This window comes from Hyaena hyaena, unplaced genomic scaffold (assembly GCF_003009895.1).
Source record: "Hyaena hyaena isolate Hyena2069 unplaced genomic scaffold, ASM300989v1 scaffold_856, whole genome shotgun sequence".
Lineage (NCBI taxonomy): Eukaryota > Metazoa > Chordata > Mammalia > Carnivora > Hyaenidae > Hyaena > Hyaena hyaena.
The window spans coordinates 686281-703261 of record NW_024081491.1 but is presented as its reverse complement, the minus strand read 5'-3'; the positions used below and the strand labels follow the sequence as shown (position 1 = coordinate 703261).

Below are 16981 nucleotides of genomic sequence, written 5' to 3'. Positions count from 1 at the left end.
AGACCCTGGAGCCTGCTTCAGATTCTGTGTCTCCCTCTCTCTTGTCCCTCCCTCCCTCTCAAAAATAAATTTAAAAAATAATAAAATTAGTTATTAGGATATAAAGGGGGGCAAACATACAGAAAACAAAGAGGGAAACTATTAGAAAAGTCCAAAGATAATGGACATTTGGAGGGACTTGCTTAAAGACTAAATAGCTCCTTAAAGAAAGAGGACTTAGGGGTGCCTGGGTGGCTTAGTCCGTTGAGCATCTTCAGCTCAGATCATGGTCCCCTGGTTCATGGGATCAAGCACAACTGCGCTGACAGCATGGAGCCTGCCCTGGTTTCTCTCTCTGCCTCTCCCTAGCTCATGCTCACATGCTCTCTCAAAATAAATAAATTTTTAAAAATTAAATATACAAAAATTAGACAGGTCCTTCTGTGCTATAGAACATGTATAGGTACTTATGATAAACTGAAATATTAAATTGGACCCAAAATTAATGGCAATTACATTAAAGTTTTGCCCTTTAAAAGTTTTTAGAAACTGTCATGGCCAAGAAGAGTCTAAAGAGACATGACAACTATGGAATGCAATGTGGTATCCTATATGGGATGCTGAAACCAAAAAGGACATGGAGTACTAAGGATATGGGGACATGAGGGGAGTACTCAAGGTTTGGACTTGAGTTAATAACAATGTATCAGTGAGTCCATTAGTATGGTAACAAATGTGCAAAGCTAATGTAAGATGTTAATAATAAGGGAAACTGGGTGTATATCTATGGGAATTCTGTGCTATCTTAGTGATCTTTCTGTAAATCTAAAACTGTCCTAAAAGGTTTATTTAAAACAAGATTTTGAGAAGGGTTAATACCACCCCATATACATAGATATGTACAGGTTCTTTTAGCTTTATAAAATATCTTCAGAAATCTTATCCCAACAAACTTATTAGATATAATACAAGATTTGGCAATCAGCTGAATTTAGGGGATTAAAAAATGGCTATTTTGAGAGAAAGAGAGTGCATGCATGTGCGCAAGCAGGGGAGAGGCTCACTCAATCTCATGAACCATGATATCATGACCTGAGCCAAAATCAAGAGTCAGATGCTTAGCCATGAAGCCCACTCAAAAAATAAAAAAAAACAAAAAAAGAGAATTGTATGCTCTATGGACCGAGCCACCCAGGCACCCCTAGGGGATTGTTTTAATCATCCCGTATTTCACAGATAAGAAAACTGACACACAGATTGTCCCTAATTCATAAAAGAGTTCTGATTCATGGGGGGTGGGGGTGGGGTGGATGGTAGGAATAAATGTAATTTTGTTTTATTTTTATTTGAGTATACTTGAAACACAATGTTATATTCATTTCAGGTGTGCAATTTAGCGGTGTGGGGCTTCTTAGTCCCATGTTCCTGCCAATGTATTATACTATACAAAACTCAAAAGATGAAAAAAATAGTAATAACCTTGACTCCATAATTCTGAAGCAATACTCCATAAAGAAAACAGAGTTAGTCAAAACCTGCTTGCTGGGGCACCTGGGTGGCTCAGTCGATTAAGTATCTGACTTCAGCTCAGGTCATGATCTCACGGTTTGTGGGTTCGAGCCCCGTGTCAGGCTCTATGCTGACAGCTAGCTCAGAGCCTGGAGGCTGCTTTAAATTCTGTTATTTCCCCTCTCTCTCTGACTATCCCCCCACACCCCACACACGTTCTCTCTCTCTCTCTCAGAAATAAATAACTTTTTAAAAAAACATTAAAAAAAAAAACCTGCTTGCTATCACAAAAGACATGGAAAGACTGAGGAAATGTTACAGATTAGAGATTAAGATAAACTAAATGCAATCAATTTAGATTCCTGGGTGGGATCTTGGAACAGAAAAAGAACATTAGTAGATAAAAGTGGTAAAATTCAAACAAGGACTATGGTTTAGTTAATATTACTGCACCAGTGTTAATTTTCTAGTTTTGATCATTATATAACGGTTATTGCACAACTATTATAGGAGGGGAAACTGGGTAAGTAGTAATCCCAAAGTCTACACTATATTTGCAACTATTCCATAAGTCTAAAACTTAATGCTTGGGGCGACTGGATGCCTCAGTCAGGGTAAGAAAGCACTGAACTTCAGCTCAGGTCGTAATCTCCGGTTTGTGAGTTCAAGCCCTTATCGGGCTCACAAGTGTCAGCACGGAGGCTGCTTAGGATTCTTTGTCCGGCTCTTCGCCCCTCACTCGCGTGTGCGCTCTTTCTCCTTCTCAAAGTTAAACAAACATTTAAAAAAATAAATAAGGGGCGCCTGGGTGGCTTAGTCGGTTGAGCGTCTGACTTTCGCTTAGGTCATGATCTCGCGGTTCGTGGGTTCGAGACCCGCGTCGGGCTCTGTGCTAACTGCCAGCTCAGAGCCTGGAGCCTGTTTCGGTCTGTGACTCCCTCTCTCTCTGACCCTCCCCTGCTCACGCTGTCTCTCTCTCTCTCCTAGAAATAAATTAAAAAAATATTTAAAATAAATAAATAAATAAATAAAACAGAAGACTTAAAATAGGGGCACTTGGGTGGCTTAGTCAGTTAAGTGTCCAACTTCAGCTCAGGTTTTATGATATCATGGTTCATAAGTTCTAGCCCCACATCAGGCTCTCTGCTAGCAGTACAAAACTCATTTTGGATTCTGTTTCCCTCTCTCTCTGCCCCTCTCCTCACTCTTGCTTTCTCTCTCTCTCAAAAATAAACCTTAAAAAAACTTGCTTAAAATAAAAATAAAAAACAAAAACCTTTTAGTTATGCAATAATCTCAACACAGTAAGAGAAAAAAAACATCAAAGTGCTGAAAGATGTGTTTACATGCTACTCTTTGGGGAAAGAGTGGAGAACGCCTGTGTGTATACATATTATGTATGTCTAAAAGAATCCACATGTAATTGGAAATAGTGGCTGTCTTTGAGAAAATTAAGTGGTTTACTTTTCACTTTGAATCCATTTGTCCCTTTTGAATGTTGTACTAGAAAAGCAAAAAAAAAAAAAAAAAAAAGAGGAAGGAATGTAAAGAATATAAAATTGACTTTAAACCCCCAAGGGCACAAACTATAATAGTAATGGTGGTGGTGCTCATGATAATAGTAATATATTTTTTATTTCCTGCTTCTTTCTGCCCATACCCATTTTTTTTCCAAGTCATCCTGATGAACTTGGACTTACTAAACTTTTTTAAAAAGCAGGCTTCACCCCAGTGCAGAGCCCAACACAGGCCTTAATTCACAACACTGAGATTAAGACCAGAGCGGAGATCAAGAGTTGGTGGAGGCTTGTGGCACCTGGGTGGCTCAGGTGATCTCACGTTTCATGAGTTCTAGCTCCGCATCGGATCTGGGCTGGCAGTAGAGAGCCTGCTGGGATTCTCTCTCCCTCTCTCTGCCCCTCCCCAGCTTGTAGTCTCTTTCTTTCAAAATAAATAAACATTAAAAAAAAAAAAAGAAAAAAAGAGCCTGAGGCTTAACCAACTGAGTCACCCAGGCACCCCATTAGCATGCAACTCTTGTTCTCAGGGTCTTGAGTTTGAGCCCCATGTTAGGGGTAGAGTTTACAAAAAAAAAAAAAAAAAAAAAAAAAAAAGAGGGATGCCTGGGTGGCTCAGTTGGTTAAGCATCTGACTTAATTTTTTTTTATGTTTTTGTTTATTTTGGGGGGAGAGAGAGTTCAAGCAGGGGAAGGGCAGAGAAAGAGGGAAACACAGAATATGAAGTAGGTTCCAGGCTCTAAGCTGTCAGCAAAGAGCCCAACACGGGGCTCAAACTCATGAACCCCAAGATCATGACCTGAGCTGAAGTGGAGACTTAACCAACTGAGCCACCCAGGTACCCCAAGCATCCAACTCTGATATCAGCTCAAGTCATGATCTCACAGTTTGTGAGTTTGAGATCCACATTGGGCTCTGTGCTAACAATGCAGAACTTGGGATTCTCTCTCCCCTCTCCTTCTGCCCCTCCCCCACTTGTGCTCATGCTCTCTCTCAAAAATAAACTTAAAAAAAATCATTCTTTCCAAAAATGGTCAATATGGCCTTTGATTATGTGGAGTCCTCAACAGGGATTTTAAGAGAAGTATTTCTGCTTTACCCTGCTTTCAAAATCCCATTTAGAGTTCTCAAATCCCATCAGAACTAGGATGATCACAAAATGTGTCAGGCAAACCAGGGCACTTTTAGAGTAAAAGGGTGTGTTAAATATGCCAGGACTAAATATGCCAGGATAAAAGGAATAAACCATAACATAGTTATCCTAGTGAAAAATTACAGATCCTATATTAGAGTATTCCTAAAACTTACTTTAAATGTTTGTTTTCTTGAGAGAGAGTGTGAGCGGGGGAGGTGCAGAAAGTTGGGGGGGGGGTGGGGGACAGAGGATCCAAAGTGGGCTCTGCGCTGACAGCAGAGAGCCTGATCTGGAGCTCCAACTCATAAACCGTGAGATCATGACCTGAGCCGAAGTTGAACGTTCAACCCAACTGAGCCACCTAGGTGCCCCCGCCCCCTAAAATTTATTTTTAATGACTGCTGGAAACACTCCAATGCCTAAATCAACTCTTCCTTTCTACATATTATGTGCTGTCATAGTTGAAATATAGTTTTTCATTTATGGTGATCAGAAATCTAAGTTCAGGGCACCTGGCTAGCTCAGTCAGTAGAGCCAGTGATGCTTAGTCTCAGGGCTGTGAGTTCAAGCCCCACACTGGGTATAGAGATTACTTAAAAATCTTAAGAAAGAAAGAGAGAAAGGGGGTAGGGAGGGAGGGAGACAAAGAAAAGAGAAAAGAAAAGAAAAAAAGAAAAAAGAAAAGAAAAGAAAAGAAAAGAAAAGAAAAGAAAAGAAAAGAAAAGAAATTTAAATTCAAAAGGACCTGACTAGAAGCAATTTCATTTAAAAAAATTTTTTAAGGTTTATTTATTTTTGAGAGAGTACAAGTGGGATAAGTGCAGAAAGAGAGAGGGAGGGAGACACATGCCACCCAAGCGCCCCAGAAGCAATTTCACTTTAAAGGAAAACAGATCTTAAAATGTACACACACGTATACATATACCCAACAGACTTTCCTTCAACTGCCTGTCTCAAAAAAAAAAAAAAAAAAAGGCTTCAACTTGTGGTAGGTCTAATAATAAATGAATAGAACCTGGCTGACCTGCATGTCATTAAAATACACAGTAACTCTATAGTTCCTTATAGGTCAAGGATTCTGCTTCCAAGCACAAGACAAATGTGGAACCTTCTCTATTACAAATTTAGCTGTGATGATCATTTAAGTATAAATAGAGACAGGGATTGACCTAAATTTATCCATATAAGTGGAATCTTGTTATTTGCTCACCAGTGCTGATTTTGGAATTTATACAATCCCATAGGGAAAATTAAAACCAGAGAAGAGGAAATTATCAGGACAATTCTTTAAAAATCACAGAAAACAGGGATGCCTGGGTGGCTCAGTCAGTTAAGCATCCAACTTTGGCTCAGGTCATGATCTCATGGTTCTATGGGCTTGAGCCCCACGTCAGGCTCTCTGCTATCAGTTGTCAGTGTGGCTGGATCCTCTGTCTCCTTCCTCTCTTTGCCCTTCCCCAACTCATGCATGTGCACTCTTGCTCTCTGTCTCTCTCTCAAAAATAAACATTAAAAAAATGTTTAAACATAATAAACATCGCATAGTCTCAACAACACACAATATTTAAGACTTAAAGAGGTGATATTCTCTTCCATCTAACTAGGACTACTAAAATTTAACACAATTTCCTCCCAAAAAATTAATGAAAAAACATTACTCATAGTCAAAGTCACTGGATCCAAGACATCTGATCAACAGTCAAATCAATTATTTAACACAAGGATTATACAGATTAAAGTTTTAAATCCTGTCTGACTTTTCCCATTTAAACTAGGTATGAGCCAAGTTTAAAGTAGTTTTATCTTTGGCAGTATATTGTGCCACTCAATGCTGGCCCTATCTTTTAGCACCTGGCTCTGGCCATTAGGCTGCATATTATAGATGTTCCTGTCTCTCTCTGCTTCAAATCTCCCCAAACAAAACTTATCTTTTGTACTGTACTTAAGATTATTCCCTTAGAGATTGTCTAATGTCACTAAGACGATATATTAATCATAGCCCGACCTTACAACTCAAGCAACATACTTGTTCATAATTTGGACTTTCTAATTTCAAAACATATAATGATGCTGATTTTACCTACCATAGACAAAAAATGGCATGTTTAGCAGACAAAGCCATACAGGATAGCTTCACATTCCATCTATGAACAAAACCAGTCCTCCTCTGTCACCAAATAGAGACTTTCAGCTCTGTCCCCTCTCCCCTATTCATTCCAGATAAACTAATTCTAGTATTATCCTGAACAATTCAGAAAGAAAACGTCTCAGGAGGAAAAACCCTATAAAGAAGAAATGAACATTCTAGGGAATAATTGTGTCATTTTATCAGTATACTTAAAATTCATTTCCACTTAGAAAGTTGACAGAAACATCATTGTGGTCAACTCCTCAAACCCCCCAATTCTTCAGTATTGTTTTCATAATCACGCAGTCTGATTTACAATGGCTTCCAGTATACTCTTATAAAACCAAAGATCTCTGAAACCAGAGTCACCAGAAATCAAATCACAACCATCTGCTCGCTGTATCACCTTGGGTGAATTACTAAATCTGTCTAGGCCTAGGCTGGTTTCCTCAGCTGTAAAATCCAGATTATTATACTACAGCATTACTACATAGGCTGTGAGGTTTAAAGAGGTACAAAATTATAATTATTTTAAAGCACCGTTGAGACCAGTCAATACCCAGAGAAAAACTCATTTATTAAACTTAATTCTACATAAATTGGTAGGAAAGATACTTGGCTAGCAATCTCAGCAAACAACTAAGAACTTGAAAACATATTACACTGGGTCAAGGGTATGAACAGTCACATACTAGTCTAAAAATACATGCACACCTGTTTGACATCAAATTTTCTGGATAATTCAACTAGAACAAGAAAGAAAAGGTTTCTTAAAAAAAGCACAACACTGAAAAATTAGCAACTTTAAAAAACTCCACAGAAGAATTCAAACTTTTTTCAACCCTTTTCAGAAATGCATGAAAATACAGCAAAAAATTCTTGACATATTCAAAAAGATAGGGACACAACAGTCTCCAGAATTCATCTGGGACCCATAGTAACATATATTATTTCTTTTACCATTGGCTGGTATGACAGATCTCTATTCAGAAGTTTGACAGAACTTTTGTCCTAGTTCACAGAAAAACAATGTGTCACAGAAAAGGAAACTCACAACTAAAAGATGATTGATGTAATTATATACAATATGCAATAAAATGAAATTATAACAGACCATAATACATACCTGAAATACCCCTCAACTGGCTTTATAAGATATCACAGAAAGTAACAGTTCACCCTAGATAATCCACAGCACAGCAGGAAGCTAAGTCCCCAAGTCTACATTCTTCCCAGACTCTACTAAGCCTCTTCTTAAGATATCTGACTTTACTTAACCATTAATTCAAATATCTGAGCAACTTCTAAGTGCATACTCTGGCTTAATGCTACAAAAATATGAATAAAACAAAGACTCTGCATTCAAGGAATTCTAAGTCTGGTGTGAGGAGATAAATTATAAGAAGTATACAGCAGTAGAGGTAAAAGCACAATGATTAAAGGCTGAGACTGATTCAAAAACTACCTGAAAGCTACCTCTTCAACTTGCCAGCCATGCGATCTGGCTAAGTTTTTCATTATAAAATGGGGGTAATAGGACCTGCCTTACTGGGAGATTATGGGAGATAATGGTGTACACAACAGAGTAAGGACTGCATACTGTTAGCTGCCACTGTTACAAGTAAAAGTGCTATTACTGAAAAATTACAAAAGTGCTGTGGGAGCACAGAAAATGGAGTAACTAACTCTGCGTATCAAAGATGTCAGAGGTGACACCAAAACTGAGCTGAATATAGTAGGAATTCCAGACAGATAAGAGTATATGCAAAAACAAGAATAATAAGAGTCTAGTATGTCCAGATAACAACAGAAACTGTAGTGGCAGGACAAAGAAGGGAAAAGAGATATACCTGGGGCACCTGGGTGGCTCAGGCAGTTAAGTGTCTGACTTTGGCCCAGGTCATGATCTCATGGTTTGTGGGTTCGAGCCCCGCGTCGGGATCTGTGCTTACAGCCAGCTCAGAGCCTGGAGCCTGTTTCAGATTCTGTACCTCCCTCTCTCTCTGACCCTCCCCTGCTCACGTTCTCTCTGTCTTTCTCTCTCAGAAATAAATAAAAAACATTTTTTAAAAATCTTAAAAAAAAAAAAGACTCTTCACTTTGGCTCAGATTATGATCTCACAATTCTGAGTCCAAGCCCTACATCAGGCTCTGCGGTGATGCTTGGGGTTCTTTTTCTCCCCATCTCCCTGCCCCTCCCCAGCTCAAGCTCTTGTGTTCTCTCAAAATACATAACTAAAAAAGAATTATTGGGGCACCTGTGTAGCTCAGGGAGCTTCAGTCCGTTTAAGCGTCAGACTTCAGCTCAGGTCATGATCTCCAGGGTTTGTGGGTTCGAGCCCTGCGTCGGGCTCTGTGCTGACAGCTCAGAGCCTGGAGTCTGCTTTGGATTCTGTGTCTCCCTCTCTCTCTCTGACCTTCCCCTGCTTACACGGTCTCTCTCTCTCTCAGAAATAAATAAAAACATTTAAAAAAAAGAATTATTTGTAATAAAAAAAATATTGCATGCTATAACCTACGTACAATGCCAGAGCAACTTTAGCTACTTTTCCTTCCATAAATTCCTGTATTAAGTGTTAGGATACCAAACACATTTGTTAAATCCCAAAGAAATCATTTAGTATAAGCATAACAGTACAATATATCCTTTTAGCTGGATATATTTAAATTTTTGCATTGACTAACACAATGCATTAAGCACATTTGGTTGGACTTCTACAGTTAAATAGACAATTCACTTTTTATAACTGGAAAATCATTACAACATCTTCTGGTATTTGCTGCAATATCAAATCAATGACTTCTTTCAGTATTTGTGGTGCTCATTTGTAATTCCTCTGGTAATTAACCATGAGTCAGCTTTCACTTAATGCTAAATGGCAATGCTAATATGAAAAGAGACTTAATGCCAGACACACAAGCAAAAGTACCAAGCTGTTTTCAGGGAAAGAATTTTAACAGAATTCAAGAACGGGATGTCAACCTCAAGCTGGAACCCATTTTTATTAATAAAATATTAGAAATTATTAAGTCATAAGAAAAAAAGATGAAATCTCTACATGGGTTTCAAATACATAATTCAAGATCTCATGAATTTCTATTCCTTTTCTTTTTTTAATCAGACTCCACGCCCAATGTGGGGCTTAAACTAATCACCCTGAGATCAAGAGTTGCATGCTCCACCAACTGAGCCTGTCAGGTACCCCAGAAAATGGTAATCTTGACAAGAAAATACTGTCCATTTTTCATTTCATCATGTACCCAAATAGACAGAAATTATATAGAAATATATCTCAGCTACAAAGCAGCAGAATCAGGATAACTAATGATATAGATCTTTAAAAAATTAAGTCACAATTTTTAATCCTGGTTATATAATTTATAGTGTTTTTTAAGTTTATTTCTTTTGAGCGAGAGAATGAGTGTGCACACACAAGCAGGGGAGGAGCAGAGAGAGAAATCCAAGCGGACTCTGTACTGTCAGTGGGCTGAACCCAGGAGTCTTGCGACCATGACCTGAGCCAAAGTCAAGAGTTGGATGCTTAACTGACTGAGCCACCAGGCGTCGTGGTTACATAATTTATCATAAAGACTTGAGAAAATGTGATAAAAGAATCCCTCTGCAGTACTCTAGTGAGAATTGTGTGATATGTAGAGGATAAAAGGAAGGAATACAACAAGGACACCTATTCTTCTAGAACACTGATGGCACTAGAACAGCGCTGTAAATCATCAGCCTAATACTATATTCCTCTAGATCTGTTTCTTCTTCATCTCCCATGGCTACTTTTAAAACAAATAAGCATACCATCACACGAAACCCTGTGATCACAATTCTTGCCAACCCCATTCTCCTCCAATGCAACCCATAAATGTCTTTCTCTGTGATGTTTTTCCCTGAAATGTCCCTTTTCAAACACCTTGAATATATACCCTGTATCCTTCAAATCACCACCAGAGAGCTTTCCCTTAAGCTAAGCTGCCCTTACATGGTAACTCTTCATCCCCTGAGAATATACTAATGAAAAAGTTTGCATTTGCTAATAACCATGCCAATTTACCATCAGTATTTTGAAACTGGTACAGCCTTGGTTCCAATCCTTTCCACGTATCATAATGTGTTGAGAAAGGGAGTAGTAATGATTTTGCCTAAGTTTTAGTATCCCAAGCAAAACAGACATTGATTCTCATAGCTAGTGGCATCTCTTCCAGACGATAGGAGACCCAGGAAACAGAGATTAGGACACTTGCCCGTGTGTCCTTTCTGGCATGTCTGCATTAAAATGAAAATTTTATTACAAGACACCACCACAGAAAGTATACTAACATGCTTCTGTGCCCTAAGTACTTGAAAACTGTAACTTCCTTATTAATGGTCTCAACTTCAGAATTACCTGAAGGTCACATCCTGGTATCATACGTGAAGCACCTAGAAGAATCCTACAAACATACTACATAAAAGTAATACATCATTTACTGCCATTTAGCACTATGATTACTTACATAGATTGTACAAAACCCTTGGGTAATTTTATTTTTTATTATGAGCCTTAAGATATTTCTCTCATTTTTTATTACTCAATGATCTATTATCATAGCTCTTTTTCATTAGAAATCTAATGCAGAATACATTCAGAACAAAAAGTGAAGAGAGGCTACTTTAAATCACCAGTCCTCTGCAAGAACACAAACTAAAGAACGTATCTCTTCATAGCATTCAGCAGAGTCACCATTAATAGCTGCACAATCGCTAAATGCTGAGATCTTAACATCTTATGGTTGCACATTGCTGTACAAACAAAACTTTCTTTAGTGAACCTGTAATTCAAAGTACTGAATACACCTATATCTTAAACTATACTACATATTTTCCATTAGTTTGTGTTAACACTTCAATCTGTGAACAAATACGCCTTAACCTGGCAAATGTAGGCAGAAGTCATGTCTCATTCAGAAATTGAGGTCAGATTCTTAAAGCAGTAGTCAAAAGTTAAACATTAAAAAAAAATAAATACATCAGCCTAAATTACGAAGAATTCCAAAGATCAAAAAAATCACCTAAAAAGACTACACAAAAGAATGTCTTAACTAAAATAAGTTAATATATCCTCTATGTGAGTATAACTCATCACTGTCAGTGTCTCCTTAGAAGGCCCGGGGAGACCAAGAAACAGATCTGGACAAAAGAGAACATAGTAAAAACTACTTGTGTCATCTCTCTAAAAACTCACTTATTCTTTGTGACCTAGAAGTTTACCCTCCATATTTGATGACTCAAATTACAGTTACATAAAATACGTAATTACTAGTGGAGATAATGATCATGAGCACAGGTTCAAGAGTCTAAGAGCCAGAGTGTGAATCTAGGCTCTGCCATTTATCCACTGTACGTAGTTGGCCAGCTATTTAACTCTCTGTGCCTTAAATACCTCATTTGAAAACGGGCGTTAGTAGTTCCTACCTCATAGGGTTATTGGGAAGATTATGAGCTAATACACATAAAACCTGTAGAATGGTACCTATTTATTATTAAAATAACGTTATTGAAGTGCACCTGGGTTGCTCAGTCGGTTAAGCATCAGACTCGATTTCAGCTCAAGTCATGATCCCACAAATTGTGGGTTCAAGCCTCACTATCAGTGTAGAGCCTGCAAGGGATTCTCTCTCTCCCTCTCTCGCTGCCCCTCACTCACTTGTGCTCACTTGTGCACATTCTCTCTGACTCTCTTAAAATAAATAAGCTTTTAAAAACAAAACAAAATAAAAAATAAACTTACTGAAAATGTTTAAATGTGTGGTCCCTGGTAATGGTTACTCCTTATATTCATAAGTGCTCCAGGCAGCATACCAGTTAATTAAGCTCTTCACTATTATACAAAACACCTTTGAAACTTCAGGTGTTTACAAATTAGTGACCACACTTCTGACTCAATACTAAGTTCAAGATACCATAAACTCTCCAAAATGTGCACTCGATGGTAAATTGGCAAAGAGTGAAATTTTATACTTCTAAATTATCTTGCCAAATTAAAGGCAAAGAAAACGATAGTCACCTAGAACTTACCAGAGAAGACGCACAGAAAAATCTCTAGTACTGTAAGTAGATCTGTTTAAAGCAACAGGATCTATGCACTTTGGAAACCTACTTGGGATTTGTTTTCAAGTGTATTCAATGGCTTCACCTCTTTTATCACTTAAAACCTTAAAAGGAGGCCACATATGGGGCGCCTGGGTGGCTTAGTCGGTTAAGCGTCCGACTTTCGCTTGGGTCATGATCTCGTGGTTCGTGGGTTCAAGCCCCGCGTCGGGCTCTGTGCTGACTGCCAGCTCAGAGCCTGGAGCCTGTTTCAGAGTCTGTCACTCCCTCTCTCTCTGACCCTCCCCTGCTCACGCTGTCTCTCTCTCTCTCCTAGAAATAAATAAAACATTAAAAAAAATTAAAAAAAAAAAAAAAGAGGCCACATTTAATTTTGAATAACCCAACCTTGAAATTTGTTTCCGATATACTATATTCAGGAGCATACTATTACATTTCCTCTCAATAAAGTTAATTGAAAAACCATATTAATGAGAATCAATCTTTTTCCTTTCATCAAAATATCCAGAAAAAAATACTACTCTATTTTTTTTTCTACTTTAGAGAAAGAAGAGAACAGCAAAGAGGGGCAAAGGGAGAGAAAAGAATCTTAAGCAGTTCTAAGCTCAGCACAGAGCCTGACATGGGGCTTGATCCCATGACCCGAGCCAAAATCAGCAGTTGGACACTAAACAGGCTGAGCCACCCAGGTGCCCCATTTAAGCATTTTTAAATGAATGGATGCTTTTTAGAAATGTCAGTACAATAATTTACAAAAGTTGTAACATCTTATAATTGTCTAAAAGGTTTTCATTCCCAATACCCTATTATACCTGTAATATTAGGACATCTGAATTTTTAAAAACCTGCATTTTCCTGACTGCTTCAATACTGCAGGAGTTGGTTATTCCAACATACAAGCAGGAAATAAACTTCAAATAAACGTACTATGCTCAAAGGACTACCAACCAGGTTTTACATAAACCCAACCAAAGCATGAGAGAAAGAACTCTTACTTGAAAAGTTAGAGAGGCTTTCTCAATTTTTTCAGGTGACAGTACTCAAAATCTGCTATCCAATTTTCAAATTCTTTCAGGGCTCTGCAAATGCTGTTTGTTTAAGCCTGCTGAACTTCTGGGGTTGACAGCCATTTTCCCTTCAAACTTAATTGTCCATATTATCTATTTTCAATTTTATTAGGTCACCTTGAAATTCCCTCCTCTGAAAAGCAATTGAGGATTTTAGTTGACAACATGTCTCTTTAAAAATTAGCCAATAAAACCCACACATCTTTGGGCCTGCTCCCATTTTACGATTCTCCCTAAAAAACAATCTTTCTCAGGAACCGAATGGCTATACAGGAACTGCTTCAACTTCCCTGGACCTGCGTTAGATTCTTAAAACACCTTGAGATCCAGTCCTGTGCTGCAGCTATACAGCAGGCGCATGATCTCAGGGCTTTTCAACAGCCCCCAGGTCCCTTACTGCCGCAAAACTTCTCAACAAGCGTTCTATATGCACTAGACTGTTAACAATGTTGGGTTAACCGCTTTACCTGTTTATTTACCAACCCAATCATTTCGGGGAATTTCGAACCCTTCAAATCGCCTTCTGAAACACATCTAGAGTATCCTGTGTTGATACTCAGAGAAAGATCCGCAGCGGGATAAAAACGAGTTGGGATGTTCCTCCCCTGACCCAAATTGCTGTTGCCAGGATATGCGGTAGTAATGCGGTGGTTTCTTTGACACTCCAAGGATGTACTTTACCCTAGAAATAGCCAAGCTCTACTAAATCCCTTCTGGTCGCCGAGATTTCTGCGGGAACAATGCTCAACGGGAAGGATTTTTAAACACCCCAAAGCCGAGTTATTCTAATTTGGCTTTTTTTTGTTTGTTTGTTTTGCTCAATAATGCCTGCCATCACGAGGACGTTTTTCCATACAACGTTTGCAACTAAAGAAAGGAAAAAAGAAGCTTGTGGCGCTAGTTATCACACGCTTAGGAAGTCCATTATCATTACGCTTCTTAAACATCGTTCGAGGTAGGACGGGGGCCGGGCTTCAGGCGCCCACAGTCCGACAACTGACTGTTTTCCAAGCAAAACTAACGGCCTAATAACAACAACAACGTTTATGCCCGGAAATTTCTATGTTTGACCAACCAAGACGGCGTCGGGTAACTAACGCACCCTCTTCCGTGGGAAGAAATGAAGACAAGACAATGAAAGGGATTTATCATAGTGAGTGAGGATGGACGAAGGACGAGCCCAAGCAGGGCCGAGCGGGCAAAACCCAGGAGTTCGTGAGCCCCGGTCTGAGCAACACTCGCCCGAAGACCTCCCAACCCACCTCTCTTCTCCCCACCCCCCTCTTCCCGGGAGCCCGCCCGACGCCTCCGCAGGCCGGGAGGACCCGAGGGGAGCACGGTCCGCGGCCCGAGCTTCCGAAACCCACCCAAGCAGGCCGAGGCCGCCAATGCGGCGGCCTAAGTTTTAACAGGTAAGAGAATACGAAGTGAAAGCAGACGGGGCCTCGCCTCAAGCTGGGAGGCCCCTTGAAGAATTGGGAGGCGGGAGCAGAGCGAGCCGGTTCATAATCCGGAGCGGAGCCTGAAGGAAAAGAGATGGGAGCGGGGGGGGAGGAGGAGGTCCCGGCTGGGCCAGCGCCTTCCCGGATCCTCGGCGACGCCCGTGTTTACCTGAAAGTCTCGGTCCTCGTTGAAGCGGGAGAAGCGGTCCGCCATTTTGCCGCCTTCGCTCCTCTTAGGACGAAGCTCTCCGGTTCGTTCCTTCCCTCCCGCGACACCCGCCCCCTCGCTCGCCTCCCCAGTTCCCCGCCTCCTCCCACGCCCACCCGGCGCGCGCAGGCGAGGGAGGGAGGAAGCGAGAAAGAGCGTCCAGAACGGAGCCCCCCAGGCGCAGGCGCCTTGCGGCCCTGGAGGCGGAACCTTCCCTTAAGTCCCCTCTCCTCTCACGGCCCAGAGCGACCCAGGCGGCCGCGCGTGCGCGTTCGCGCCCGAGAGCAGCAAGCGCTTCCGGAAAGAAAGGTCATGGGGGCACAATGCGCTTGTGTCCGGATGTGTTCCACCTGCTCGCGTGTACGAGTGCGGTATATTTTCTTACCCTCTTGTTTCCCTGTGTGTGCAGACGCTCATCCTCAGCTTTAGTCACTAAATAGCAACGCGATGTAGTGGTTGAAAACGCGGAATTGGGACCAGACTAGCTCCTTTCGAATACTGGCTTGCTCTGAGGATTAAGTGGCTAACGAGACAGGAACGAGCGCTTCTCTCATAGGACTTACGTTGCAGTGGAGAAAATCAGATAAATAGTAAAATATTTACATAATTTTAAATATTAACGAGTGCTACAAAAAAAAATAAAACAAGGTGCAGTGCATTTCAGAGATCTCTAAAATGATCTTTGACTTTTAGGAATAGCATGGGGCCCAGAGGCTTAGAGCAAAGGGAATGTTAGATTTAAAGGCCTTTTAACTGTTAGGAGTTGGCTTTTTTAATGTTTATTTTGAGAGAGAGAGAGAGAGAGAGAAAGCACAGGCACACGAAGGGGAGGGGCAGAGAGAATCCCAAGCAGGCTCTGTGTTATCGCGTAGCCGGATTTGAGACTCAGTCCCATCCGTGAACTGTGAGATCATGACCTGAGATGAAACTAAGAGTTGGATCCTCGGGGCGCCTGGGTGGCTTAGTCGGTTAAGCGTCCGACTTTCACTTAGGTCCTGAGCTCGCGGTTTGTGGGTTCGAGCCCCGCGTCGCGCTCTGTGCTGACTGCCAGCTCAGCCTGGAGCCTGTTTCGGATTCTCTGTCTCCCTCTCTCTCTCTGACCCTCCCCTGCTCACGCTGTCTCTCTCTCTCTCCTAGAAATAAATAAAACATTTAAAAAAAAAAAGTTGGATCCTCAACTAAGCCCTCCAGGTCCCCCAAGAGTTGCCATTTTTAGGAAATTTTTAGAGTAAATATTTTTCAGGAGACCAAAGTCGATCCAAATAAACTAAAGCTCTCTGGGTTTCCGTCTCCTTTTTATAAAATAAGGAAATTAAAGTTGGTAATCTCTACTGCCCATGACCGGCAATGACTTTGTGTGGGTTATGAATCAGATTTTTCCATCCTATGGCTTTCCTGAGGACCCCACCCAGCCCTCCAGCTCCCTTAGCCAAAATACATAAAATGTAGAAGAGGTGTGAAAACTTCCCTGCTTTTGAAGAGTAGTTGACAGAAATCATAAAATGGAAAATAGCCCTTACAGGAGTCAAGTGGAATATAAATACTTGTGTCTTCTATTCCTTTGTTACTCTCTGCCCCACCCAACCCCAGTCCAAACAAATTACAATTTTAAGCTCTGAAAAGAACTATCAAGGAGAGGCAGAACACAGAATGTAAACATTGTAAAGAGACTTGAGGGTAAAAGTGTGGCAGGTTGAAACATATAGATACACCCCTTCTCCCTCTCCCAAACACTAAAATGACAAAGGATAAGGGCAGTAAACTCACATGGACAAAGAGACCTGAAGAAGGGAAAACAACAGCAGGGAAGAGATGTCAACAACATTTTGGAAGCTGGAGGGGTTCCTGAATGGCTTAGTAAGTAAAGTATGTAACTCTTGATCACAGGGTTGTAAGTT

The 16981-nt window shown here is 40.4% G+C and overlaps 1 protein-coding gene across 1 annotated transcript in view; it reads right to left on the bottom strand.

The window, feature by feature from the left end:
• Positions 1–15131, bottom strand: part of GPATCH8 (G-patch domain containing 8) — a 94196-nt gene extending 79065 nt beyond the window's left edge. The window contains exon 1 of the mRNA XM_039220030.1: positions 15045–15131. Within this exon, the coding sequence (XP_039075961.1) occupies positions 15045–15089 (45 nt within the window). The 5' untranslated portion in view covers positions 15090–15131. The remainder of the gene's footprint in view (positions 1–15044) is intronic.
• Positions 15132–16981: the final 1850 nt, after the last annotated feature.